Source organism: Aristolochia californica, unplaced genomic scaffold, assembly GCF_029961685.1.
Source record: "Aristolochia californica isolate CCGP_79_NKW_82.1479 unplaced genomic scaffold, dmAriCali1.0.hap1 SCAF_8, whole genome shotgun sequence".
Classification (NCBI taxonomy): Eukaryota; Viridiplantae; Streptophyta; class Magnoliopsida; order Piperales; family Aristolochiaceae; genus Aristolochia; species Aristolochia californica.
This window is the reverse complement of record NW_027182279.1, coordinates 841,343-868,629: the sequence shown is the minus strand read 5'-3', so window position 1 is coordinate 868,629 and position 27,287 is coordinate 841,343. Positions and strand designations below refer to the sequence as shown.

Below are 27,287 nucleotides of genomic sequence, written 5' to 3'. Positions count from 1 at the left end.
GCCATTGAAAGGCTCATGACAATTCACAACCGGCAGTTTCTCCTTTGTTCTTTCCTCAGGTCTTGGAGAATCCTATTTAGACATAAACTGTTTTATATCTCTTGTTAGTATAATCAATCAAACCTCTTCTTTTAAACAAAAAGGCAAAAGTGCAGCTTAATGAGTTAAACATGTCGAGTTGTTTTACTAATTTAAGCTGCACAAGCTTCATGTTTTTTTCTCATAAATCGTCGTAATTTAGACCGTTTAAGAATGAAGAAAGTTGGACAATGACCGAACTAATCTTGTGACAATGGCTGGCTTAAACTTTTGACTGGGATTTTTTTTCTAATTTCAGCCATGCAAGGTCGATGTCGTGGTTTAATTTGTCATAATTAAGAACAATTTTAGATGGCATAAAATCTGGTAATGGTGGTTGTTACATGAATATAATATTACGACTCCGTTAATAAAAGAATATGCGACATCAAGTCATGTGACAAGGTCTCGTTTGTTTTTAAACACACCCAACTTAGGTTTATGGTACGTCTTTCTATTAATAAGCGACCTATATCGTACCATCGGATTGTTTTTACATCTATTGGAAAAATACAAAAATTTTTACCTATTTTTACTATCTTCTATATAAGAATAAAACATTATGCATTTTTAAACAATATATTTATTGTTCAAAGACAAAATTCTTAAAATTGTTTTATGCAAATAAATATCATACTAAAAAGGAAGGGAATGGAAGGAGATGGGAAGAAGTGTTTGGTAGTAGGGTTAGGGCAAAGGGATGGGGAGGGTCAAATGGGTTAAAAAGGGGATGGGACATGGCATGGAGTGACATACTTGTGGAGCCTACACATGTGTCCTCTTGTGACTTTGTAAAGAGTGTGAATGGAGACCAAGGCATCCACATCAGTCACATAAGATGACTTCAATGGGACCCCATACCCTCCAAAAATTGGACTCTAGTTCTAGTCAATAGAGGTGAAGCTTCACAAAGCCTCACAAATTCACACTTGGGTCCCTTGTTTTGAAGAATGAAGACCATTTAACAACTTGCTCCCTAGATGTTAATTGAATGTGACAATGCTCAAATTTGGAGATGTTCAAAGAATCCTCAATTATTTAATATAACGATTTGTGGGGGGGGAAGATTTGATGGATTGGAATCAAAAGGGACCGAATGTGACTTGAATTTGAGAGTTCATGTTGACAGAGAGACTGGATGTGACTGTTGAACAAAAAGGGCACAAATCTTCATAGATATTGTCTATAAACTAATTAATGGTAAAACCATATGACAAGAGTTGTGAGTGACTTGTGTTAATGTGCATACAACCAATGGAGGTAAAGGGTTATCCTTTGGAATTTCATGCTAATATGAGTAATCAAACATAGGTTAAAGTTTAAAAATATCTTATGATTATTATTAGTTGAAAATCTCCAAACTTTGACTAGTCATTTTGCGAAGAAAAAAATTGTGCTTATAAGCCAATTTAGACTAGTTATTTTGGGGAAAAAACAAGGGTTTAAACCAATTTTACAAATCCCGAAAATTCGGGGTAAAACTGGATCAAGAGGAAAATCCTTCAAAGTGATAGAGGTGGTTAGAAATGAAGCAGAGTCTTTTTTATATCCTTAGGGTATATGTTTGGTAGAATCTCTGGCCTTTTACTATCATCAAAAGAGCTGAATGCTCTATAGTTGATGAGGCTAAAGGGGAAAACTAAGCTTCTGAAAACGGGACTGACCCAGCACATATATTTGGAGCAGTGAACTGGATGGGGAGGGAGTGCTTGCAGCATATTTTTCTCTTATTTTTCTTTCTTTCCTATGGAGACATACGAGTGTATCCTTATGGGAAAACTCACATCCTTCAATGCTGTGAACACGAGGGTTGGGTTTCACTTTTCATGGGGTGATATGGCTACTGCAGATTTTACTTGTTTTACTCAGGACAAGGTGATAGTACTATTTTGCATATCTTCTCCTTTCGGGTTCGTCTAAAGCCCTATGGAAAAGAAGAGATTTTGATCATTATTATTTCAAAAAATAGTTAGTGAAAAGGAGAATTTGATCATTATCTCAATCTCACTAACTATTTTCGGAAATAATAATGGTCAAATTTTTATTTTTCTTTTCTAGGAGTGCCAAACATACCCTTCATTTATCCTCTCTCTCTCTCTCTAGATGAAGTAAGAAAACAGCCCCTCTCTCTCTCTCTCATATGCAGATGAAGTGAGAACCTTTTCTCCTTCTCTCACTCATGTGAAAAAGGAATTGAACAACATATTGTATTCCAATGATGTTTTCCTTCTTAGCAAAGTAGAATAATTGAATCCTTCCTCCCTGAAAAAAGAAAAAAACAAAGCTGACTACTTGCTCTTTCTTACTTGAAATCCATGACCATGTCGCTATAGAGGCAGATGAGATCATGAATTCTTACTTTTCACCATGTGTTATATGCAGGAAGGAACAAAAATTAGTAGAGCTACATTATGTCTTTAGTTGTTTGGGAATTGCAAATACTACCTATAACACAGTAAAATCTTTTATTTTGATAAATGTGTCAGCTTTTGCGTTGATGTTATTTCATTTCTTTTGTTTCCACTTTCTCTTTTAGGGTCTATTTGGAACCCCGTGAAAAAGAAAAGAAAAAGAGAATTTGACCATTATTATTTAAAAAACAGTTAGTGAAAAAGAAAATTTGATCATTATTTTATTTTCACTAACTATTTTTTAGAATAATAATGGTCAAATTCTCATTTTCTTTTCTTTTCTTGGGGTTCCAAACATACCCTTAAGGTGTCATCCATCATTCCAACCAATTACGTGTTCATAAATGAAGAACTCATTTGTAGAAGTACTCTACAATATCTTGCAGTCAGTAAATGGCAATTACTTCAAAGGATTGAGATTCAAATTACTAAAGAGTAATGAGCTGCTCACCTTGTGTACATTTGAGATAGGGTCTTATCTGTCAGTGCAAATTGATCCATTCCTGCCCTTCAAATATAATTATTGGTATACAGTTGAAAAGCCAAAGTTTTTCATTTGTGGGAAGGACTCGGATCAACCCTTGTCCAAGTCTATACTTTTGGTCATTGAGCAACAGTGATGGAACCCTGACTTGAGAAAAATTCAAAAAGGTTGATTAAAGAGGCTCACTTGATGAACTCCTGGCTGTATCTGGAAGGTGAAATGACAGTTAGTTGCTGAATGGAGCAAGAGATTGAAAGGAAAAACCAAAAAGAGCGCCAGAAGGAGGTGGTAAAGTGCCTCAGCACAGGGAAGGAGGCATTTAAGCAAAGGGCTTGTATTGAGATATTGCATGCCTGTTTACAATATATAATCATAACACAGACTGTAGCTGCCATGTTAGCACATAATCTGGATATGATTGATTCAAAAAGATCAGATCGTTTCTCAAAAGCACCAAGTACAGCAGGAAAATGAAGATGGGATCTGTCCAGTCCTTCTGATGTACTCTGCTTGCTGCTCAGTTTTTGCAGCTTGGCTGTTTCTTTTGGCTTCTGCTGCTGTCCGTTTTTCTTCAGCTTTAAGTCTTGCCGCTGCTAGCTTATTCATCAGTTTATCATGAGCCAGGGCTCTCATCCTCTCAACCTCAACCTGAAAGATAAGTATGAATATGAAGGCATCGAACAGAGGCAATCTGTCTAATTTGAAGAAGAAACAACAACAAGAAAGCTACTCAAAGAAATGGGACACTTGTAGCAACATCCAGACCACATAAATGTTATAAGGACTTACAGTTTGATAAGAGAAACTGTAGAGATAACAGATATATTACACATAGTACTTTGTTCAGGCAACCAATAGCATGCCTTAAACAGAGAGTCAGAACAGAGGTCACAATCCTTTTTGGCCAAGATAAAAAGACAATTTGTACTTTTTCAGCAACTAACTTTTGGTTTGGATCACTTCACTGTCCAGGCTTCAGTTGTTTGTTGGGCCCCATCATAGAGGGCTTGGTGTAAGGTGGACAAAACAGAAATGCTTGCAAATTTGCAGTTATCCTCAGACACTGGTTAAGTTGCTATCCACGATCAAACTTGTACCATAGTTGATATACTTGTATTTTACATCATCTAATGTTTGATGTGTACTCCTGCCATCCACATGTAAATGTCACTGCTTGCTGTAAACTTTGTATCTTATCTCCTGAAGCCTTACAGTGTCTCATCGAAATAACACTCTTGCTGGATGTAAAATTAGGGGAAAGAAGGGTGGATCCGGACAGAGGGCAGAAACCAAGAGACTTTTGGGTGGAGATACAAGAGTTATCACGGAAAAGTATTAGCTCTTGAAGTTTAAAAGTAGACGATGAGTTCACATAAAGAGTTTGAATTTTATCAGGTAAAACTAAGCGGATTTTAGGTCTATAAATGCTGCCAAGAGAGCTTGAGAGGAGTGTGAAGGTTGTTTGAAGGCAGAACAGTTGAGATTTGGAATGTTCAAATATACGAAAAATAGGCCTAAATGCGTAAAGTTTAAATATGACGAAAATGGGGCTCATTAATATGAGCTTTGTGATTTGTAACATGAAGGGACTGCAAAATGACAGTGCTAGTAAATGAATCAATTATAAATTGTGAGACTAAGGCCTGCTCAGACCAGGCCAATATGCGTCTTCAATTATAGATGGAACGTGAACACAGGTTCAAATTGTTTTTTGAGAAGAAAATAGTTAAACAGTTCTTCCGAGAAAATTTCTTGCTCTCGATTGTCACAAGATGGACACATTACACATGATGGTTCTACCAGCAGTTCTCAGAAATCAATCATGTTGTGGTAGCTACTGTAGGTAAACAAGAAAAAACATATATAAGCAGGTCATGACTTGTGAAAAATGAAAAGAAAGACGTCAAGGTTTTGATCTAGAGTCACAGGATGTTGATCACCAGTTGAAAAATCAATATGAGAACTGAAAGTTGTATATTGGAAAATTAGTTGCCATTCCAACATTTGCAAGAGGCTTAACACAAAAATTACTTAGTGACAAATATCAGAAGGATCCAGTAAGTATCTGGAAAACATCCATAAATGTTACCTCAATTCTCCGCATCTCAGCTTCTGTCTTTGCTTTTTGGTGATTTTCCCACGCTTGTATTTTGACCTCCTCATGTTTATATCTGAAAAATAAGTAACTGTTCAGTCCCCTCCACGTTACAAGATCAATTAGCCAGAAAGTAAAGCATGTGATTTTACCATTCTGACCGAATAATTATGAAATGCAATTGATGCTGAAATCATTAGTTATAAAAAAAATACACAGCAAGAAATATTAAAAAAATACAGGAAATAACATTCAAAAAAGAGATATCAGGTGAGAGGCTGCAGCCTCACACGATTCTGGCTACCTTGACTACCCAATAGAAACTTGAATTTACTATTGGAAAGTTGGGTTACTATTTGATACAAAATAGTAGATTCAATTAAGGACACCCAATAGTTATTTACTATAAAAAATCTCTTAAATTCAGAAGTCGGGGCCACATCAGTCATGAGGTCTCACACGCTAGAGTATAAGATCACAGTCATTCCATAGAGAAGTCCAAAAATTTAAATATAATCCCAACGAAAAAATTACCTGGCAAAGTATTTTGCTTTCTCCGCCTCTTCCCAAGCAACTGCACGGACCTCTACCACACTCTTAGCTGGCTGTGGATGCTCTGTAGCCAGTGTCTTAAGTGAAGCTGAGGCATCCTTGTCCTCCTCTTCCTTGCTTGCCCAGGTAGCAATGTTCATTTTACCAAGCTGTGTACCAAGTGCCATTATCTCCATCCTGGTCTTCCTTTGAAGTTCTTTTTCCGACAACTCTTCCCTGTCATGGTCTATTAGCTGATTCATGGTCTCAACAGGAGATGAAGCTGGTGCAGGTCTTCCAGGAGTCGATGGTCTGGAAGAATTTGGACTGCGAATTGGTGTCGTTGCTCTCACTGGAGTGCCATTCCTAGAAGGTTCTTGGCTGGCTATAGGAGTCATTTCTGTACCCATGTCCCTCATGGACACTGATCTAACAGTTGATGGAGGTGTAATAAATGTCGTAGCACTATGGATAGCAACAGAAGAATCGTGCTGATTGAGACTAACTACAACATTAAACAACAAAAAAGAAGTTGAAATTTCAATTCACATTCTCATGAAATTCCTAAAACAGATAACATCATCATTTTTGCGTCCTAGAGCAATGCGGGCAATCTCAACCAGAAGGCTGATTATTTCCATCACCAGAACTTCAAGCCTTTAAATTTTTTTGTTTACTCTTTGCAGAAAATACTGAATAGGCAAATTTTGCAGACCAACTGTCAGCACTGGCCCTAGATAAATTGTATTTGTCGAGCCTAGCTAAAATGATACAATTAACACATGAAACAGGAATGTGAGTAGTGAGTACATTAACGGCGTTACGTAAATAAATGATTCCAATTTATTTTATGGTTTTTGTACTCACCACGCTTAGCTTTCACTTGTGTAAAGAACAGTGAGAGCTTATCGTGTCAGCTTGAGTTTAGATTTATCATCAACGATCGACATTCTGTCATATATAAAGCGATGACAAGTAATACAGAAGATTCACACTTACTAGCTGAATCTGCCAGGGCACATGAATCTGCAATAGGATAAGGGTCAGGTGCCCAACTAATATGTTTTTGACCGGCGGTGTCTTTCTTGGCTTGGCTGAGATCAATTCTTTTAGTATCTGCTTCTTCGATCTTCTGGTCTGGAACTTCTACAACAACTTTGGTGGCAGGTTGTCGATTTCCGTGACCAAGCAAACCAGTCTTCCGAGGGACCAATTGTCCACTCTGTAATTGAGATTGTCCGCTCTTTGGCCTGTTAGATGTGGGACTAGCTATCCACTTCTGTGCGTCGTCCCACTTTGAAGGTGCTGGCTTGGAGAAAGGTGCGAAAGGTACCCTATGTGAAGCACGTTCTGCCTTTTGAAATTCAAAAGCGGATGATAAACTTGCACTTTCATGGCCACTATCGTAATCTACAACTGAAGTATCTTCCTGAGATCGAATTCTGTAGTTTGTAACAGTAAGCTCTTTCAATCTATGATCGTTAGCCATCTTTAAGCTGGTTGCTTCAGTCGTAGTTGAAGTCGAGCACTCGATCACATCTTTGCAATTCTCAGAAGTTGTAAGACCTACAAAATATTGATCCAAACGCATCAGAAGAAAAAAATCGCGGGAGGAACATCCAGCCCTAGTTTCCATCCACGATTCCCAAACTTAAACAACATATCGCCACATAACCCCTATAACTCACAAAAACCAAAAACACAGCAGAAACAACGAAAGCAAAACGAAAAAAATAGAACTTTACCGCTCTCTTCGATGTCAACTTGCTCTGATCTCAACGAAAAAACAGATTCGAGCTCTTCCTCTTCCTTCCTCTTCTTCTCCACTCTCAACAGTATACTCCGCAACTTACTCGGCGACAATCCACCTCCCTAAAACCAAAATCCAGACAAAAATCACTAGCAGTCACTGAAAAACACCTAAATTTCACATCAGAAAATTCTCCCGGGATCAGTCTAATCAGATCGCACTCGCTATCACCAAATTTTCTCTCACCACTGTCTGTCAAGTTCAAATCTCGAAAGTAAAAACACAAAATAACCTCAAGAACGCGATACTCTTAGAGTCTGAGATAAAACAAAGTCAATGACCACTGATTTTGACGGATCGGAGGTTGCGTGGCGGCTAGTGCCACGCTAGTTAGGAGCAGAAAACTAACAGTGGAGATTCCTTGAAGCATCAAAAAGAGTGCAAAAGACATATTGAGGAAGAACAGATTGCGTACCTGAGGCTTTTCGATTCTTTCGTAATCCATCGCCGGAGGAGAGAAGTCGAGACGCCGCAGTCGTCTCCTCCGGTCGCTTTCCGGCCTTCTGCGATTCTCCGCCGTTGCTTCCATGTAAAATTATACCACGTAGGTGCGCCTTCGAAGCCTTACTTCACGATTGGGCTTCAAGTTTGTAAACTTTACGACAAATGCCCCTGTCTGTTGGTAGTTAAAAGGCGACCCACGGCGCCGCTTTCTTTAACTTCCTCGATCAACGAAGTAGACCAACGGTCAAAACCCAAAAGTGGGGGGCATTGTGGTAAATTGACAGGCAAAATCCCTATAAAATTACGGAAATGCATTTTTTGTTTGGACTCATTTAGGGTTGTGACATTGGTGTGTTGCATGAACTTAGGAATGGGTGTCAATTTTACATTTTTATTTTTATTTATTAAAAAATTAAATAAAACAACAATTCTTCACATGAAAATCATCTCAGAGGAATCCAATGTGGTCCCTTCTTTGTTTTCTCCTGCATTGGCCATGAAAGACATTTCATCCCCTACTACTTTGTTTTGTAGCAATTTTATAACTCTAGGGATCCCATTTCAAAATTTGTAGGGTCCCCCTCCCTTGTTTTTAGCAAATTGTTTTCATGAATGTCACTATTTTATATCACACAAGAGTGTGACTCTCACTAGGTTTTGTTAAAGGATGGGACTATACACCTAATGTTGTTCAAACATCAATGTAGAGTCACAAATGATGTCAAGGTGGTCATTATTATTGGGAGGAAGATGAAAATTGGATCAAAAGGGTTTCAATTTGATTGTTATTTATCCAAAAATATTCGATCGGACTATCGATCCAGTTTTTTATAACCATATTTACAAATTAACCCACAAAATATGTATTAATTGATACATGTTGGTTTAGGGTTTTTTTGTATTACCACATGATTAGAGGAAAAATAATTAGTTTTAACCCATTTTAAAATAAGGAGGGGTATTTTGGTTATTTTTGACGACTTTCAGATCTTCAAAGGGAAAAACGTTGATTGCTGACGTGGCCGGTCAAACGCGATTCACGAGGAACATGTCCAACTAAGTCGACCGCCTCCTCATTTGCTGACGCTCACGGCGCGGATCTCATTGGAAGCCACGTGGGGTTAGTTTTAGATATTTTATATTTTCCTTCTTTAGGGAAAAGTATCGGAAGATTATCGATTAAAAGTAATTAGTGACTAATTATGGGCCTAACCAATAATGATGTCGCCTCGAAACTGATGATTTAGGCAGCCGTACAGTGCCGAAGGCCATAACCAAAGCATTTAGTGGGCCGTAATTTGTGAGCCCAATCCTTTGTCGAAGCTTTCGATTCACATTTTATAAAGTAAGAGCCCCTATCCATATATGGGCGTAGGCGGCCGATAGGTGGCAGGAAATGTTGACCGTAGAAGCTCTTAATATACGGAGTCGCTGCATCGTGGACAACTTCGTCTATCTGTGATGTTTTCAGATTTTTCTATTATTTGTCTGTTCAAAGAGAGAATCATGCGACCAGATGACAAAATCTGAAGCAATGGCGGTGTGGTTTCAGCTGCTACTGTGGCTGCTGAGAGGTGAGGAGAAAGTCTGTTACAGGGATTTTTTTAGAGGGATTTCGGCACATTAATCATCTGGAACTGCCGATTTCGCCATGGACGCCATGGAGTTGCATCAGGTTGGAGGAATTGAAAAGGTCGAAGGAAGACGGAGGAGATCTGACTGCGACTTCGACGTCAGGTATTACGACACCGATAAAATTTCGGCCAAAAGGAAACCTAAAACCTAGCCACTATTTTATTAAATTTTATTTAATAATAATAATTTTAGGCATAAAAGTTTGATTATCAAAATTAAAACTCTAGATTATCGACATCAATCGATCCAAATCGAAAAAATATTGATTACCAATTGACCGATGGTCAAAGTTGAAGCTCCATAAAGCGTGGAGGTTTAATGATTAATCACTTTAGTGCATTAAAGTTGAGTTAACTGTTATTAATTTTGAAAAATTGATCGATTTTGAAGATTTTTCCCAAAATTTTTAATTTTTTTTGGGGCGAGTTCACCTGTACAAAAATGAGGCCAACTCGGTCAGACGACTCATGATAGTCCTACTACTATCCCTAAGAGTCTGTCTGGAACCCATAAAGAAGAAAGGAAAATAAAATAAAATGGGAAACAAACTGCAATGTTCAGGGAAGATTCCACCATGGCTGAGCAATGCTACTCTGTGAAAATAGTTAGATTTGTCAAGAAATCAGTACTCATTAAACAATGTTCCATAGACCAACCCTATCTCTACATCAATTTATCACTACTCATTAAACAATGTTCCATAGACGTTGACCTTTCAACGGTGCCATTCACCTAACGTCTTTTTGCAAGGTAAGACTGGTAGATATGACGAGTGGACGAGATAACTCCTCTCATCACCTACCAGTACAAAATCGAAGACAGCTCCATTCTTGATTTCTTAAATCATCCACACAAAAATCTTGTTTGCACATCGTTTGGGAACTGCATTTCTAAGAAAGCTGCCTATGGACAACCGATACCTACTTCCGTTCTTGTGGTGGTGAGTGGTTAATTCGATCTTCCAAAGGTGCGGACTACTCTCTTCTATACCGTTCAGTCCTGAGAAGTTCTTATGATGGTTCGAGGCTATATTGATCTTCCAAAGGTATGGATTTCACTGTCTACTATGGAGTTCCAGTTTTGCGTTTGCACTACCCATGATTTGTCTTTGATTATCTTATGATTTATGGATTTCAATGGACAAATTTCTGCCTTCTTTACCTCTGCTACTACATACTGCCCAGAAAGGAGTGACATTTTAGAAATGAACAATGAGCAAAAGACACATACTTTCGTTAGAGAGAGAGAGAGTGTGTGTAAACTGAGATGATGCCAAAAAAATTAAGTGCTTTGGACGATCTGTAGTGTAGTCCAGCAAACTGTACATGAAAGCAACAAATGACAAATCATTTCATTTTCAGGTTTTCAGGCCAAGTGACGTGCTCTTACGGACCAGTGGCTGAAATAGCTAACTACAACTGAAAACTGAATCCAAATATGAACAGATAAATGGGATATGCTGTCTGAAAACACATGCCCAGAAGAACAGGTGAATACATAAAAAGATTTAACAAACTGTTGGGTATGACGACACTGATATTCTTATATAATTACAAGCATAACCCAGACATTTTCCTGATAATCAACGTAAACATACACCATCCGACCCAGCTTTGCCACAGCCTGATTGAGAGACATTACGTGTTTTACTTTTTCTCTTTTGCTGGAGGGGGCATTGACAGACTCCATATCCCTTGACAGTGTTTTGTGTTCATCTGCTTTGTGCACTCGTTTCAGTGAATTGGGTGATATTGAGTGATCCCACGCTTGGGAGGCAACTTCTTCAGTATGCACAGAACGAGCGCAGAAGGAATGATTTCTACCAACTGCACATTGAAAGAATGATGTGAGAAAAAGGCAACTCATTTCTATATTTGTTAGGACACAGAGGTAAAAGCTGCTAGAATGGTCCTTGACTTTCAGGGTTGCTGACTCAGGTAATTAGTAATAGGCCAGGTAGTTAGATATCAGAAAAAAAATAGTAGGCCATAAAGCCTCTAACTGTGCTTAAATTATGTCAACAGATTGAAAACTAACACTTTCTTCTCAATCATGTGAAACATTGCTATTTTACTTCTCAACTATGTTTAAATCTAACCAAAATCAAAAGCTTACCAGATAGTATAAAAAGTTAAGGATTGGATGATTCAACACATCAAGGTCTGCAGCTTTGTCAAATGCATTGAAACACATCTGTAGAAGTTAAGAATTATTGCAAGTAATACGAGAAAAAAAGTTTTTTTTTAATGTAAAAATGGCAAATAGTTGAGTTAAAGATCACAGAATGCAGCTAACAATTCAGAAAATAGAAGCAAACTTACCATGATGCACCTGACCAAGAAGCATGTGAAGCATATTGTGGTCACATATCCAACCTGTCATAGGTACAGTTAGCAAGGATGGTGAAAGTCCTTCAACAATAAACACGTCCAGAATAAACAAAATGCAAATCACCTCCTGTAACTTTTTTCGCCGTCCCTTTGATTCAACAGGAAAGCGTTGCAGCATCAGGAATAGCCTATCAAAAGGTGGAAGATAAACAAAGTAAAAACAAAATCAGAATCTAACAGTGTGAGAATTTCAGACCAAATAAAATCCTTTTCCTGCCGAAAAAAGCCCTTGCTATATCAAAATCACAACACATTTTGTACATATTTTAACTCGTAAAGCACTTGCAGATAACCAAGAGCCTTTCAAAATTCTTTTGAAACAATTATATACCAATTTCCTTCAAGTCAGAAATAGTAACATTACGGTTGTTTAAACTAGTGAAAACATTCTCTTTTTTTTTAAAGACATACCAGGGAACAACATAGAATGTACTTCAAAATAAAGTGTCTTAAAACCCTGCATGGTAGTAGAGAGATATTCTACCTGAAACCCGACACATTTTGACCTTGCAAACTGCTGTCGCAAATCTAGTATTCATTAATTTTCTTTTACTGCCCTTGCAACTTACTCAACAAATTTCAGCTACCTAGGTCAGCAAATGCAGACCAACTAATGAATTTTGACAGGGAAATCATCAAAACTGTTCAGAAAGGATAAGTATGAGCCAGTAACTGATCTTTGCATCAACATATACTTCAACCCTTACAGAAGGGCATATTATAATTGCTTCTAAGCTGTTGATGGCCTTTCCATAACAAGAACCACGGAGTAGACATGATATTTTTAATCCTAACATCCTGCCAAAAACTACTCAAACAAAAAAGATAGGATTGTTCAGATGTCAGTTCGATAGTTTTGCATATTAACGTTATAAATTTGTTTTACATTTGTGCTTGAACATTTTTTTTCATGCATATAATGGGAAGTAACCGTGCCTAAGATGTATATACTAAAGTGAAGACGCGTTATGCTTACGGACAGGCAGTAAGTATACATATTGGTATAATAAATAGGTTCCAAAGCAGTAGTCAATTCATACACTCAAGTGTCTGCAGTTATTCAGTAGGAGTAGACAATTAAAACGACTAACAAGATTCACACCTTCCTCCATATAGAAGAAAGCCAAGAGCCGCAAAAAATGATACACCTGCCATGTAAATGACCAAGAGTAAGGGTGTAATAGTTTTGTTGTTCTGATTAACTAGAACACTGCAGTCAAATAGCAAGAAACCTCACCAGCAAAGAACACCTTGGATAAGATGAGCATGATTTTTATAGGTTTCCACCACAGAAGCACCCACATGAGCAGCTGTATGGAGTCAAAAGACAAACATGAAGTCAACCAATTCTCTCCAACAAGTACACAATAATAATGAGATAATGCTTGTGCACAAGCAAGTCTATTTTGCATGATAGATAACTTGGCACTGAAAAATCCATGATCATTGCAGCCAGCAATCCTTGCTTCTTTTGCCTTTTAATAAAACATCATTATCCTTAAAAAAGAGAATCCAGAAGAGCATGTGAAGATGTCTTGCTCGTAAATGGCTATATTCAAAAGTATGCTTGAGTGTAAATGCTACAGATTATAGCAGAATATGCATATTCACTGAATAATATGAAGTTTATAATCGTGTGTTAGTAATGGGGTGCAAACTTCCGCATAAGTCCCGACTTTTAGCAGCATAAAAAGTGAAATATATTATAGAGATAGGATTGCGAGAAAGACCCTGAACAGTCAAAGGTAAGTTCTACGTCAAATAAAGATCGAATGCATACGCTTTGCCTAAATTATAGTCACAAACATAGAAACCAGCGAATTTTAGTGATAAATGCATTTCTGACTGCCTGAATAAATCTGTGTAGACCACACTTAAACTCTTAAACTTTTGAATTTCTTAATGGAGAAGGAAAAATATTGGAGAGGACCTAATCAGAGGCTGACTAACTGGTCTAAACCCTCGTTTATTATTTACAGTAATACAACATCCACATACCTCTGACGCTAAGTGATGCATAACTAGCATGCAGAAAGAACATAAGGGTTATGAAGTATAATGGGGCCAAAAGAACAAGATACCACCATCATACAATTTAACAAACTGATTTTAGAATTTCTTACATTTCTTCAACAGTTGTCCAAGAGAAAAACAGGACACAGCAATAACAAATTCATAAATATTTGTTGTGATCATATGTCAATAGCTCAGTTACAATCCCAAATTATAAGTTAAAAGAAGGAAACTATTCCTTCTTGAGACTGGTTAAAAGCTTATAGTGACAGCACCTGTATAGCATAGATCACCAAATTAATCATTACGAAAGTTGGCCTCAACCCATCAGTAGATACAGCACGGGCCTGCAAAAAGCCTATGTCAGTGAAAAAAAAAAGGTGCCTCCATCAAGTGGAATAAAATTCCAACATCTAACACAAACCTGATAATAAATTTCTGCCCAGAAAAGAACCAGTAGTGCATAAGTTGTGAAGAATGCTAAACCAGGCATATCGAGCAGAATATGTTGAAAAATCTACCAGTAAAAGCATAAAGACGATGATTCAGAATTTTTGGAACCTCTGAAAAGTTAAAAAAAAATTGAAAGTTGAGTAATATCAAAGTAAACCTCAGGTTTTATCTGTTGAACAGCACGACGAAAGACAAAAACTATTGATCGAACTGCAAAAAAGCACAATAAACTTATTAGAATATGAAATTGCATCAAACCCATTATAGTCATATAAAATACGTAGCAAAACATAAGCTGAAATAACACAAACCTCCATTTACAACAAAATTCAGAAAATGGAAAACTTTTTGAGTGGTCCAACCATACTCAGGAACTCTCAGCTCAATTCGCACAAGTTGGATCTGAAACAACAAATACATTATCAATTACCAAATAAAATTAGTAAGATTCAAAGTAGACAGCAAACTCAAGAAATTTGGTCCAGTGAAAATCATGTTGGCATTTAAAAGTTGTAATTTTCGGTTGCTTCCTTTCCAATTGATTAAAGGAAAATAGATATTCAAAATGTGCTGTATGCTATCCTGTACAACATTTACCAAAATGCAATACTAAACACCAAACCATTTGAAATATAGAGAAAAGAGCAACCTGTAAGCAAAATAACTTAATTAAAAACCCTAGAAGCACAGCATTTCTTGTGCTTTGAAAAAACTGGAACCACAATGGAGTGGACTCCGCCCCCTCCTGGTATTATCAAGCTGAATTGTGATGGGAACAATGCCTGGGCCCAAGTGGTATTGGAGGTGTTTTCAGTGACAATGAGGGTGTCTGATTCTTGTTTCCTACTCGGGCCCCATTGAGAGAGAGGATTCGACCACTGCCGAGCTGATGGCGCTTAAGAACGGGTTTCTATTTTTCCACAACCCTAGCCAGTCACCATCATTGTTGTGTTTGGGTGGAAGGGAACTCAAAGGTGCTTATTTGATGGTGCTCCTTTCCCTTGGACCCCCTGTGGAGGCATTGGCAGGCCCTTCAGGACATTTTTTAATCATTCTCCTAGTTTGGACATCTCTTGGTCTCATGTACTTGATAAGCTAATCCTGTGGCTGACAATTTTGCTAGCAAGAGACTGCCGTGCACACTCTCATTGCCTCAGGCTCCTGCTTGTCTCTTTTGTAGCTTTGTTGGGCTTTTTGCCTTTTAATATAATCTCACCTCTCTCTCTCTCTCCAATAAAAAAAAAAAAAAACATAGAAGAACTGGAAATGAAAAATACCAAACAACATCATCAACCTATCTGTCAACCGCTACCAAAGTGCTTTCCTGCATGCTTCATAATTCTTCTAAGGAAGCATCTCACAGTAAAGAAAAATTAGTAAATTGATCCCAGACCAGCACCCTTCTAGGTCTTTCTCTTTTTGCAAATTGATTAGAGATGCATGCACATTACACCTAAGACCCTGGTAAATCCAATACCTCATCATAAGTCCCCCTATCTCCAAGTGCCCATTGAGCCAATCAACAATTTCCAGGTTCAATTTCACCTCACTAGCAAGTGCAAGGGTCACATTATCATTCTAAATTCAATAACTTGGCCATACATATTATCTAGGTTGATTTCCGGACTGGGCCTGTATATCCTCAATTTTAATAACAAGTAAATATAATCCATACAAACATATATAACTCTTAACCAATCCAAATGTCAACAAAAGCATAACTCCTCATATCATATCTTTTCAATCAGCTGAAGCAGTTCCCCTAATATCACGCAATGAAGTTCCGACGTACTGATTCCTTTCATAGAAACGTATGCCTCAGGTTTGACCCGAAATTTTTGAATTTTTAAAAAAAATTTTGGGACAGATTTTGAACCATGATTCATTTAACCTAATATTACTGATCAAGATTTTTGCTTCGTTGGACGAGAGAAGCAAACAGCGACTCCGCCTATTTTCATAGCATCCAAATCTCAAGATGAATTTGACCTTCCAGGCAGGGATTATCCTCTTAATTTCTTGCTAGAAATGGGGAAAAAATCTACCAAGTGAGAAGAAATGCTAGAGTCTCTACAACCTCCAATTGATTACCAAATTAGATCATTTTCAGAAAAAAAGAAGTAAACTAACGTAACGGAGAAGAGAAAAGAAAAACAACTCTGAACTTGTTTCAATCCCAAACCACACCCGACTCATTAGTACCAATTCAAACCACAAACACAATACGACCAACATAAACAGACAAAAATAAAAAAAAATCAAAGAAGAAAACTCAATAGCCGGTTCCTCATAAGAGAAAAAGTACCAGAGCAACGACGGCAACAAAGCCAAAGAGCCCGCCGAGCGTATGGAAGATCCTGTCCTGCCAAACCTTCGAATTATTGACATCATCCCACCAACCGGAGGCGCTTCTCAAGCTTTCCGCCATCACCACCGTCGGAATCCCTCTCGACCACATCGACCCTCCCAACGATCGATCGAAATCGCCGCAGAGGCCAAAAGAAACCGACCGGAGATTCCCGAGCTTGAGAGAGAGAGAAGGCAAAGGATGGCGGCCACGGAAGAAAGAAAGCAGAGAATCGAGAAAAAAGAGGGAGGTTTTGCGGGGAGAGGCTTTTCTCGCGAGAGCCCTAAAAAGGGATGCACAGAGAAAAGAGAGCGAAAGAGGGGAGAGCGAATTAGAACGGGCTGAGGGAAAGCACAGCAGTGGCGCCAAGCCGTAGTGGGGTTGGGCTGAGTTCACGTGGTGACGCGCGTCAGAGGCCAGCTCATCCGGCGTGCTTTGCCAGACGAGTATATGATGCCGCCAACGCGGCCGTGTCTTATGGCGGGGTCCAGTTTTGAACCTCTCACATATCATGACTGTATTTTATGAAATTATTTGGGAGAAACACGCAATAAACGTGCATTTCCCTAAGATGCTGGTATTATTATAATATTTTAATTTTATTCATATAATTTCATAATCTCTTTCTTCTTCTTGTTTTCCCCCAAACACCTCAGTCTCCCTTTTTCTCCGTTAGCTAAATCCTCAAAGTCATGAAAATCAACTTATCCTATCTACTACCGAGGGTAAAAGTAACATCCAATATCAATTAAGTCTATTATTCACCAAAAGGTGTTTTTTTAACTACCCTGAAAAAGTGGGGTAGACTCTATGTCACACAATAGGGTTAATTTTTTGCTTGTGAAATTGAGCGAAAACTATTTTTTACTATGACCGTTTGATCGGAGTACGGAGCGTTATCTTATGGCTAGGAGTGATTTTACTATCTCTTATATTGTGCCAAATAGGTTTGTTGGAAAATAACAAAGAGACTGATATTTTATTAAGGAAAATCCTATACACCATTTACAGTAAGTTGGGTAGCGTTTATGATGTTCTCTCACCCCCATTTTAATGAGGAGAGTTGGAAGATAAACCCAAACCAACAAGACTAAAGAGGCTCACAATACCAATAAAGGCACATACATCCAAAAGAAGTGGACGATGGGTAAGGCCCACAAACCCATACAGTGGTGGCATAATGGTAAATAAAGAATTATCTCATAAATATGAAATTAATATAATTAGTTTAACTTTCGGTAGTATTATTATTATATTATAATCTTATTCATATATAAATTGAGTCTCATGGGAAAGGTTAAGATATAAGTCGATAACCTATTTTTTCCTCTGTTTCTCTCCAACATGTGATTTCTCTTTTTTCTCCGTGTAAAATAAATCCATACAATCCTGAAAACCAATATAATAACGATAGGTTAACCAAAAGAGGCAAGTGATCACGAAAATCTTAATCGTTCTCGTAAGCTATCTCAGCGATAAGAGCCCCAACTAATCATTGGTCTTGTCGTAAACCCATCATTATAGACCCTTAATACATAATTAATGAAATCCAAATCGACGAAAGGCGCGACGCAGCAAAAACACACGGACTGCCGAAACAAACGAGGAAAGTCACGTGAAGGTGGATCTTCCACGTGGTTTATGTAGAGTAGGCGATGGGGGGACCCGCAAGCTTGTCATGTGCAAGACGGATGAAGTGGACTAGCGCCGTTGTCGGCACGAGTCCGCCTTTGCAGTTGGAACGAGAAACGACTCCATTCCCGCCGTCGTTCCAACGCAAAATTCAAAGTCTTCGATATGAAAATTCGCAGAAAATCAGAGCGACGAAAGCAAGAAGAAGACGATACGCATACGAGTAGGTAATACTCTTCACTTAACGGTACAGGAAATTCCAGAGTCTAACGGAGGACCCCGACTCGATACGTAAAAGAAGCGGTTGGTGAATTTCAGGTCGTCCTGGTTAGGTGAAGCCATGAAAACCATGTCGATTTTTCTACCTTTCCGGGCGCCTTGTTCCCATTAGTAATATTTCTATTCCAGGTTTTAATTTATTGAGCAATTTGTCCGCTTCGGCAGATGGTTTATTCGGTATGCTAGAACCCGGTGCTGTTGTTGAATACGGCTCTTTATCTCGAATAATTTTTCTATTTGAATATAGATTTTGGGAAAACGATAGAGAAACAAAAGGGAGTAACGGGGGTTTCTCGGAAACAAAGGTTTGGAGTTTTGTGATTTGCAGCTCAAAATTTGGTTTTTGGGTCGACGGGTTTGTTGTCCCTGGTGGAAGACGGTCTTGGACTTGGCTGAAGCGTGGAGTGTGAAGGTGAAAAGTAGGCGAAGGGAGAAGAGGATTTAGTGAGAGCAAGAAGTGTTTATTGTTGTTGTCTTCTTGTTCTTCGTCTCGGCAGATGAGGTCAGAGGATTTGGTAGCTCTTTTGCTTTACCTTGAGGATAACGCGGTTTGATTCTTCCCTTATCTGCTTGCAATTGGATTTGCTTCTCTGAGTACGATTCTGGTTTTCCATTAAAGATCAGGGACTCAACTTTTTTTATCTTGGCGATTTGCTAGTCCGTCAAAGTCAACATTTGGAACTTAAGATATTTCTTTGGATTGGGTTCTTCTATCCTTTGAGGCTCTTTGGATTGGAGAGGGAGGTCTTCCTTTTAAGTTTACAAGTCTTTCGTATTTCAAGGAGAAATTCGTAGCCTTGCAGGTATTGTTTATTGGGTTTCTTTCGTAGAGTTCTGCAGGTGGGTTTTCTGCTTTCGTTTGTTGAATTCTCGTTTCCGATCAAGGTGCAAGAAATATGAGGGGAAAAGGAGGGGCAGCTTCGAGCTACTTTGTATTGAATACAGGAGCAAAAATCCCTACTGTAGGACTTGGAACATGGCAGAGCGGTGGAGATCTCTGCATCGAGGCAGTAAAAACAGCCTTAAAAGTCGGCTACCGGCACATAGATTGTGCACATCTTTACGGGAACGAAGCCGAAGTTGGCCAGGCCTTGGCTGAGGCTTTTGCTGGTGGGCTCAAGAGAGATGAGGTGTTTTTGACTTCTAAACTGTATTTCACAATGAATTCTTACAAAAGAATTGAAAACTCCGTCAGATTTTCTCTTCAGAGCCTTGGTGTTTCATATTTGGATCTGTATCTGGTCCACTGGCCTGGGACTTCGGCATTTGGAGATGCCACAGATCCTCCATCGAAGGCTGGAAGTGAGTACAGGCAGTTCTCTAATCGATTGAAGCCCCTCTGGCAAGCCATGGAAGCTCTCTTAAAAACGGGTCTTGTTCGTGCTATTGGCGTTAGTAATTTTAGTATTGAGCAGATAGAGGAGTTGCTTCAGTTTGCTAAGATTGTCCCCGCAGTAAACCAGGTAATTGAAACACCAGTTTTTAATTTCTTGATCTGTTATTTTCAGTAGTTTTCTGTTTTGGAACTTGCTACCGGAACTGAAAGTAGAATACAGCAATTGTAAGCTTCAGCAGAACAACAATTTCTACAAACTCATTCCACTTTTAACAAGGGTTAAAAGCCGGCAACCATGACACTGGTATCCTGCTTTTAGATTTGTACTGCTGTCTCTGGTTCCAAGAGTTCAATAAGAACCTTCTGTAAATAATGTCATGAATTAAAAGCTAGCAACAAGAATTAAGATCTAAAAGTCTTACCACTAGTAGTTCCTGCTTTTGGATTTGTATTACTTTCTCCAGTCTCCAACAGTTCAATAAGAACATTCTGTAAATGGCATGAATTAGAAGCTACAATGTAGTACTAATGTCTGCTATTTTTGTGTTTTTAGTTTAAGTTAGTCGATACAATCTCACTTTAGGAAGCTTCTGCAAATGACATGCAAATGAGTGGAGAATCTCTTTTGAGCTTTTTTCCCTGCATAATCTTTAACTCATTTACCAATGTTCTCATTATAGATTTGTTGTTTTAATTAAGACTTTCTTGTTGTGATAAATTTTCTTGGGTGTAAATTTTTTTTATTGAGGAGATGTTTGGTTCTTTAGGTGGAGTTGCATCCTTTTTTGAGGCAAGATGAGCTAGTAAAATTCTGTAAATTGATGGGTATCCATGTATCAGCTCATACACCCTTAGGTGTTCCAACAGCAAACCCAGCTCATTCAGAGAGTACACTTGGAGAAGATGAACCTGGGACTCCTAGGATATCATTTGGAAGGTCAAGATCAGTACATGGACCTATGCTAAAACTGAATGTTGTTGCAGATATTGCAGAAAGGCATAAGAAGACCCCAGAGCAGGTATAGGTCTATTTCTTGGTTGGAAGTGTTTATTTTCCTTACTCAATTTGCTATTGTTTGTCATCAGCCTCTTATCTTTTTGTTCTCCTGCAAGTTTTTTCTCCATTAGACCAAGTAGAAGTAAACAGTAGAAAATTTATCTGCTCCAACCAGTCCTTTTTATTCTTTTTTATTCTGGATTTGGAAAAGGAAATAATGTTCTTGACGAGGGATAAGCATTCTGATTACTGTGCACTCATTGGATTTTGTCTGTGGTAGATTATTCTGCGATGGGGTGTGCAACGAGGAACCAGCGTTCTACCTTGCAGCCTGAACCCTGAGCGGATAAAAAAGGATATAGACATTTTCAGTTGGTCACTCTCAGATGATGAATGGAATCAACTGAACAATATTGAGCCACAGGTTTGTCTTTTTGGGAATGGGCCCATGATGAGTCGCTCCGAGAGTGGAGGCTTCAAGTTAGGAAAGGGAGGACCGCTCCAAGCTGTGAGTGAGATGGAAGATGATGCAGAATCCAATTACCAATAACCTATCGTAGTTTATTCATGTATACTGACAATCTGAGTACAGATTCATTTTCATTGTTATCGGTTCTGTCTCAATTGATTGCTTTTCAGGTTTGTTCCTTTCACCTGTATATGTGACTCAAGATTATGTCACAGGCTATTTGTGTTTTATATATAATAGTTCAGTAACTGTTTTCACATTAAGCTCTCTTTCTTAGTTTGTAATTTTCCATAATTAGCATCACACAGAGCTTAAGCAACCTCTCTCTGAAACTCGGAAGCATGTTTTTTTAACATACTTGAACTGAAGAAATAACCAGATCAAATATTAATAACTGGTGCAGACTGAAGATCAAATATTTTTCAGCATCGCCACCAAGAAGAGGTCTAACAGATATAGTAGCTCTCTTTGCTAGCAATGTGCAGACTGCTCAACCTTTTCTTCTTTATCGCTAAATGACGGTTTTCTAAGTGAAATAAGAATACATGCTGAACACACCTTCAACCTGAAGTAATGAACAACCTTCAAACTAGAACGAAGAAATGGAAAAAGAAAAGTAGAAAGAGAAGTGAAAGTTCAATCGGGCCTCCTGCCATCCTTCAGACCAGTGATTTTTCTTTTGTCTTTCAGTTGTTTGGGATTTTCTGCATTTCCTCGTGTATTGTAATCTCTTCTTTCTCTAAGCAAACTCTTTTTTCTCAACTCGAGTTCAGACAAATCTCTTTCAGAGTAACGGTTCAAGCAACAAAATCAGTGGTTCCCATGTATGAATGATACAGTAGCATTTTCACCGAGTAAAGTGAAGTTCTTATCTGGTGATCATGCTAATGACACTGAGATGTATGATTAGCTTCCAGTAGGCCAGAGGGTGAAGCTGCTTGTTTGCATCTGAGCGATATTATAATTCATGAAATTTATAAAAGCAGGCATAAAAATTTGGACTATTTATTCATAGATGTGTAAACTCAGGAAAGTACATGTATACATAAGGTGGCATGTACACAATCTGTCTCTTCACTGAAATGTGAAATTCTAGAAAGTAAAAGCAGTTCCAACTGAAAAGGGTTTGAGAAAACATTTCTTCTCATTTAAGTCATCCAACACGAAGAAATTTACAGTATTCAGCAAAGAAACAGAACATTTAAGAAATTGGCACCATGTATCAGTTATTTACAGCCGAGAGTCCGTCTGGGAGGCTAAAAATTTGTAACCCCTCCAATCTCCAGCACTGAATGATGCCACCGGTTGCTTGTTGCCAAGTGCACCAAGTTGCATTAGAGCAGCACTGAACTGTAGTTTCTGATTTAGTCACTTCAGTCATCAACACCAATGTTGTCAAGCCACATAACAATCTGTTGAACAAGAGGTCTCAGCTTAGGGTACTCGTTTAAGCACAGATACGCAATCTCGAGCACCTGTAACAACTGCATTTCATTCTCCTTATCATAGATAAATGGATCAAATACTTCCTTTTCTCTTTTTTCTATCTTCATCTGAAGCACCCATGATATCAAATCTCTGCACCCTCTAGGCTTACACACATCCATAGGCCTCTTACCTGTAACAAGCTCCAAAAGAACTACTCCAAAACTATACACGTCGCCCTTAAAAGTGGCAACTGAAGCTTGTCCATATTCAGGAGGTATGTATCCTAAAGTTCCCACCAGATCTGTAGTCACATGAGTGTCGTATGGCAAGATAAGCCTAGCCAACCCAAAATCGGCCAAATGAGCTTCAAAATTTTCATCTAGAAGAATGTTACTAGACTTAATGTCACGGTGCAGTATGTGTGGTTGGCATGACTGGTGCAAATAAGCCAACCCCCTAGCTGCACCTTGAGCTATTCGAAGCCTGGTGACCCAATCTAGTGTTGATCCCTCATCAAGCTTCTCGTGCAGCCAATAATCCAAGCTACCATTCTCCATGTATGAGTAGATTAACAGCCTATCATTTCCATACCGGCAGTACCCTTGAAGCAAAACCAGATTTTTGTGCTGAGCTCTAGAGAGGGCTTCAACTTCTGCTTGGAATTCTCTCTCAATCTGACCATAATCACCCGATAGTCTTTTAATTGCAACCCTCCTTCCATCAGGAAGCATAGCTTTATAGACCAATCCAAAGCCACCACAGCCAATAATATTAGCTTGGTCAAAGTTATTGGTGGACTTCAACAAATCATCGATTGTGATCTCTTTGTTGTCCTTGTTATGAAACAAGAGAACCAACTTTGACCCTGAGAATTCTAAATCCACATGCTTTTCAGCTTCCACGAGTTCTCTTTCAGTATCATCCATAGTCCGACTGCGGGATCTTGACACATACAAAAACACAAAGACCAGAAGAATAACAGTTCCCAGGGCAATCCCAACTGTCATTCCTATAATTGTAGCTTTGCTTCTCCTACCAGACCTGCTTGGCCGTAAAGTATTTGGAGACTCACAATCAGAAGCATGAAGACCACAAAGTTTCGTGTTTCCTTCAAAGCTAGAAGGTGGGAAAGTAGAGAATTGCCCATCTGTAGGGACCGAACCGGTCAAACTATTATTTGCCACACTAAAGCTTGATAGAAAACTGAGTTTGGCCAGAGAAGCCGGTATGCTTCCTGAGAGATTATTGAATGACAGATCCAGAAGTTCTAAGCTTGTCATTCCTGACAACTCCTCCGGTATTTCCCTGGAAAGATGATTATGACTCAGGTCAAAGACATGTAGCTTAGCCAAATTCCCAAACTGTGGCCAGATGGGTCCTGTAAAATTATTGTAGCATAAATCCAAAGTTGGGGGGAAGCTACCAATCTGATTGTACTGCAGCCCTTTTCCACTTTGATTCCTCTTAAGGAAGAATGGGAAATTGGATGTTGAGTCTTGCAGCGAGATATTTCCAGAGATGAGGCTCTTCATTTGAGCCAAGTTTCTCGGTATCTCCCCTGAGAGTGAATTGTTTGATAAATCCAAGTAAAAGAGATTATCAAGATCTCCCAACCACGCTGGGATAGACCCACCAAGTTGATTCCACGACAAATCCAACAGCTTCAAATTGCTAAGACTCCCTAACCATGGAGGGATTGAACCCATAAGACCGCAATTTGGAATGACAAGAACCTCTATACTCTTGAATCCTTCAATTCCCACAAAGGGTATTACTTCGCCACCTTGAAAATTTGAGGTCAGCACCAAAGAGGTAAGGTTTCTACATTCCTGCAGAATTGTGAGAGCTGTCGAAATGTTACGTAGCCTGCTATTTGTTAGTGACAGATAAGAGAGCGACTGAAGATTCTTGAAGCTTTCTGGGATTTGGCCCAGGTTATTCCTGGCAAGATTCAGGGTTTTCAGTTCACTGCAATGGGAAACATCATCAAGACCACGACTGTCAAGCTGATTCGACCCCAGGTCAAGCACGCTGAGACGAACCATTGTAGTACAGTTGATATTAATTGCACCCTCCAAAGAATTGTTCCTCAAATTCAGCGAGTGAAGGTTAGATAATTTGGACAAAGAATCGGGCAATGGACCAGAGAAGCGATTCGATTCAGCAGAAAAGACCTGTAACCTTTGGAGCTGAGAGATATCTGGAATGCTACCACCGAAGCCATTAACAGAAACATCCAAAACTGTAAGGTTAGAGAGAGTACCCATTTTTTCACTCAGTGGTCCGGCTAGCTTATTGTTCTGAAGATACAACTGCCGCAAAGAGGACAACTTGAAAAAGTCATCGGGCAGATTACCGACTAGATGATTCGAGTCGAGGTAGAGCTCCTGTAGAGAAGTACAATTCGAAAAGCCCGAGGGAAAGGACCCAGAGAACGAATTTTCCGAAAACCGAAGATGCGTAAGTCGCCGAGAGAAGCTACAGATACTCGTATTGATGCCGCCGGTCAAGTGATTATAACTGACATTGAAAGACGATAACTCCGGTGAATTGGCGAAAACTGGATGGGTACCCACGAATGAATTCTCAGAAATATCAAAAAACCGCAGAACTGGAAGACTGCTGTTCACTGGTACGGAGCCAGAGAGATCGTTGTAGCTCAAATCCAGGATTTCCAACCGCTGCAAACGAAACAACTCTCCCTGGACTCCCCCAGTCAACCCATTGCGTGAAAGATTAAGCACCCTCAATTCATCCAAACCCGAGATTGATATCGAAATCACCCCTCTCAATCTATTATCACCAAGATGCAACTCAACAACTCTCCCACCCGAACCGCCACACCGGACACCAGCCCAACCGCAACAATCCGAGGAAGCATTGTCCCAACCAGCAACCCCCGACTCCAAGCCACTCAAGAAGCCCTTCAACGCCTCCAAATCCACTGAATTGCAGCTCGAGTTCCGCGAATCATCCGCCCGAATTTGGCCGCAAAACCCTAACAGAACAAGCAGAACAGACACCTCCACAACACCCATGCCGCAAACACCCCTCGCTTCCGCCCCCACAACAAAAGCCCAAACGGATTTTCAGGAGAAACACCCTCAAGAACCGCCCGAACAGAATTTCATCACAGCACCGCTCCTCGAACCCACCATCATGCTCAAACCCCAAACGAAATCAAGAAGCCCAAACAAAAGAAAACAAATTACAAAAACAGCAGCAACAGAGAGAGACAGGCTTTCGAGAAGAAGAAGAGATGGGCGACAACGCCGTCAGCGAGAGAACGAGACGACAGAGATGGGTGACAACGCCGTCAGCGAGAGAACGCGACGACAGAGATGGGCGTGTGCAACTGTTACAGAAAAAATATTTTGACTTAATCCCGGTTTGGGAATCGACGAGGCCAGCACGCGACGAGATAAACTTTTTCCTCACCCCTCTCTGGTCAGCGAAGCGGCGACGAAGACACCGGAATCACAGCAGCCTCACCGGCTACTCCCGGTCCTCTTCGACCTCCATCCAAAGTCAAACCCTGGAAGTTCCGACACGTGCCGGTAGCCTCATTGATCTACGCCCGGCCGCCTCCGGCGTAGAATAGATAAAACCACCCGCCGATGTTTGGTTGCTAGCAAGTCGCCGATCCTCTCCCTTGACTTAAAAACCCAAGTTGAATAACCGGGCCCACGATGACTTTCCAGCTCCACACGATCTGGGCCGTCCATCGACACGAATTATAAATAGCCGAAAAGAGCGAAGATTTCAATGTTCAAATCTTCCGGCTTGAAATCCGGAAACATCTCCGGACATTTTACCTGAGGAAAAAACGGATGGCTGGGCCCACCTCTGCTGAAAATCGGACGCGTATTTGCTTATTAATTGACTTTCCAGAAAGACGGGACCAAATTGCAAAAGGCCACGGGAGCTGCATTTCTTCCCCTCTCTTTCCTGTGAAGAGATTTAACTCTGAAGCGGTGGGTGTATCCATTTATTTAATATACATATCGGATATTTTGGAATCCGATACTCTCCCTCGTATCGAATACGTATCTATTTGATAAATTTTAATATATTTTATATAATATTAAATTATAAATACATATAAGATCTCATTCCATCGTTTTCATGACCAAACATCACTGATGTGAACACCATCAACAACCCTTAGCAAAAGTGAAATTTTCTTCCTCAAAGTTGGAGTAGGAGGGACTATTCAAAGTAGACAAGGGCAGCATTCCCCATGGTTGACATTCAAGGTTTGATTCTTTTTAAAGCTAATTCATGAATGGACTTTGTTAATCTAAGCATCTAATTAAAAAAACTCTTGTTCACACCTTTTGTTTTTTTAAAAGATAATCTCCATTGGGGTGGTAACTAATTTCGAGTTTTTTAGTGTGGAAAAATCGGAGAATTGGTACTTTGAATAACATCGTTTAAGAAAAAAAAGTCCGATTC

The 27,287-nt window shown here is 39.3% G+C and overlaps 4 protein-coding genes and 1 long non-coding RNA gene across 5 annotated transcripts; 2 read left to right on the top strand and 3 right to left on the bottom strand.

The window, feature by feature from the left end:
• Positions 1-3,291: 3,291 nt before the first annotated feature.
• On the bottom strand, positions 3,292-7,920 carry LOC137939502 (uncharacterized). The gene is made up of 6 exons (XM_068784788.1): positions 7,825-7,920; positions 7,345-7,471; positions 6,599-7,165; positions 5,603-6,104; positions 5,063-5,144; positions 3,292-3,621 (listed from the first exon to the last, which is right to left on the bottom strand). Exons 1-6 carry the CDS (start codon positions 7,852-7,854, stop codon positions 3,418-3,420), a joined length of 1,512 nt encoding a protein of 503 aa, XP_068640889.1. The 5' UTR covers positions 7,855-7,920; the 3' UTR covers positions 3,292-3,417.
• A 1,350-nt stretch (positions 7,921-9,270) lies between these two features.
• LOC137938638 (uncharacterized) lies at positions 9,271-10,929 on the top strand. The gene is made up of 3 exons (XR_011109888.1): positions 9,271-9,590; positions 10,244-10,533; positions 10,850-10,929. It is a non-coding gene; the product is annotated as an uncharacterized lncRNA (long non-coding RNA).
• Positions 10,930-10,968: 39 nt separating this feature from the next.
• LOC137938637 (tobamovirus multiplication protein 3-like) lies at positions 10,969-17,005 on the bottom strand. The gene is made up of 11 exons (XM_068783607.1): positions 16,650-17,005; positions 14,656-14,746; positions 14,502-14,554; positions 14,316-14,408; positions 14,167-14,238; positions 13,116-13,188; positions 12,981-13,026; positions 11,943-12,006; positions 11,810-11,863; positions 11,604-11,681; positions 10,969-11,314 (listed from the first exon to the last, which is right to left on the bottom strand). Exons 1-11 carry the CDS (start codon positions 16,800-16,802, stop codon positions 11,222-11,224), a joined length of 870 nt encoding a protein of 289 aa, XP_068639708.1. The 5' UTR covers positions 16,803-17,005; the 3' UTR covers positions 10,969-11,221.
• Positions 17,006-19,395: 2,390 nt separating this feature from the next.
• LOC137939209 (aldo-keto reductase family 4 member C10-like) lies at positions 19,396-21,643 on the top strand. Its single transcript, XM_068784433.1, has 4 exons — positions 19,396-19,405; positions 19,488-20,065; positions 20,706-20,957; positions 21,216-21,643. Exons 2-4 carry the CDS (start codon positions 19,499-19,501, stop codon positions 21,483-21,485), a joined length of 1,089 nt encoding a protein of 362 aa, XP_068640534.1. The 5' UTR covers positions 19,396-19,405; positions 19,488-19,498; the 3' UTR covers positions 21,486-21,643.
• Positions 21,644-22,410: 767 nt separating this feature from the next.
• LOC137938756 (phytosulfokine receptor 1) lies at positions 22,411-26,197 on the bottom strand. Its single transcript, XM_068783785.1, has one exon. The coding sequence runs from the start codon at positions 25,868-25,870 to the stop codon at positions 22,778-22,780; it is 3,093 nt and encodes a 1,030-aa protein (XP_068639886.1). The 5' UTR covers positions 25,871-26,197; the 3' UTR covers positions 22,411-22,777.
• Positions 26,198-27,287: the final 1,090 nt, after the last annotated feature.

What these genes read in the sequence shown, in the direction of transcription:
- LOC137939502 (XM_068784788.1), bottom strand. Translation starts at nt 7,854, where the DNA reads ATGGATTACGAAAGAATCGAAAAGCCTCAG. An exon ending in AAAGAATCGAAAAGCCTCAG is followed by an intron (nt 7,472 to 7,824) that starts GTACGCAATCTG and finishes TTTTGGTTTTAG; the next exon opens with GGAGGTGGATTGTCGCCGAG. An exon ending in AGTTGACATCGAAGAGAGCG is followed by an intron (nt 7,166 to 7,344) that starts GTAAAGTTCTAT and finishes AATATTTTGTAG; the next exon opens with GTCTTACAACTTCTGAGAAT.
- LOC137938637 (XM_068783607.1), bottom strand. Translation starts at nt 16,802, where the DNA reads ATGTGGTCGAGAGGGATTCCGACGGTGGTGATGGCGGAAAGCTTGAGA. An exon ending in GGGCAGAAATTTATTATCAG is followed by an intron (nt 14,239 to 14,315) that starts GTTTGTGTTAGA and finishes GGCTTTTTGCAG; the next exon opens with GCCCGTGCTGTATCTACTGA. An exon ending in GGCGAAAAAAGTTACAGGAG is followed by an intron (nt 11,864 to 11,942) that starts GTGATTTGCATT and finishes TACCTATGACAG; the next exon opens with GTTGGATATGTGACCACAAT.
- LOC137939209 (XM_068784433.1), top strand. Translation starts at nt 19,499, where the DNA reads ATGAGGGGAAAAGGAGGGGCAGCTTCGAGCTACTTTGTATTGAATACA. An exon ending in TTGTCCCCGCAGTAAACCAG is followed by an intron (nt 20,066 to 20,705) that starts GTAATTGAAACA and finishes TTGGTTCTTTAG; the next exon opens with GTGGAGTTGCATCCTTTTTT. An exon ending in ATAAGAAGACCCCAGAGCAG is followed by an intron (nt 20,958 to 21,215) that starts GTATAGGTCTAT and finishes TGTCTGTGGTAG; the next exon opens with ATTATTCTGCGATGGGGTGT.
- LOC137938756 (XM_068783785.1), bottom strand. Translation starts at nt 25,870, where the DNA reads ATGGGTGTTGTGGAGGTGTCTGTTCTGCTTGTTCTGTTAGGGTTTTGC.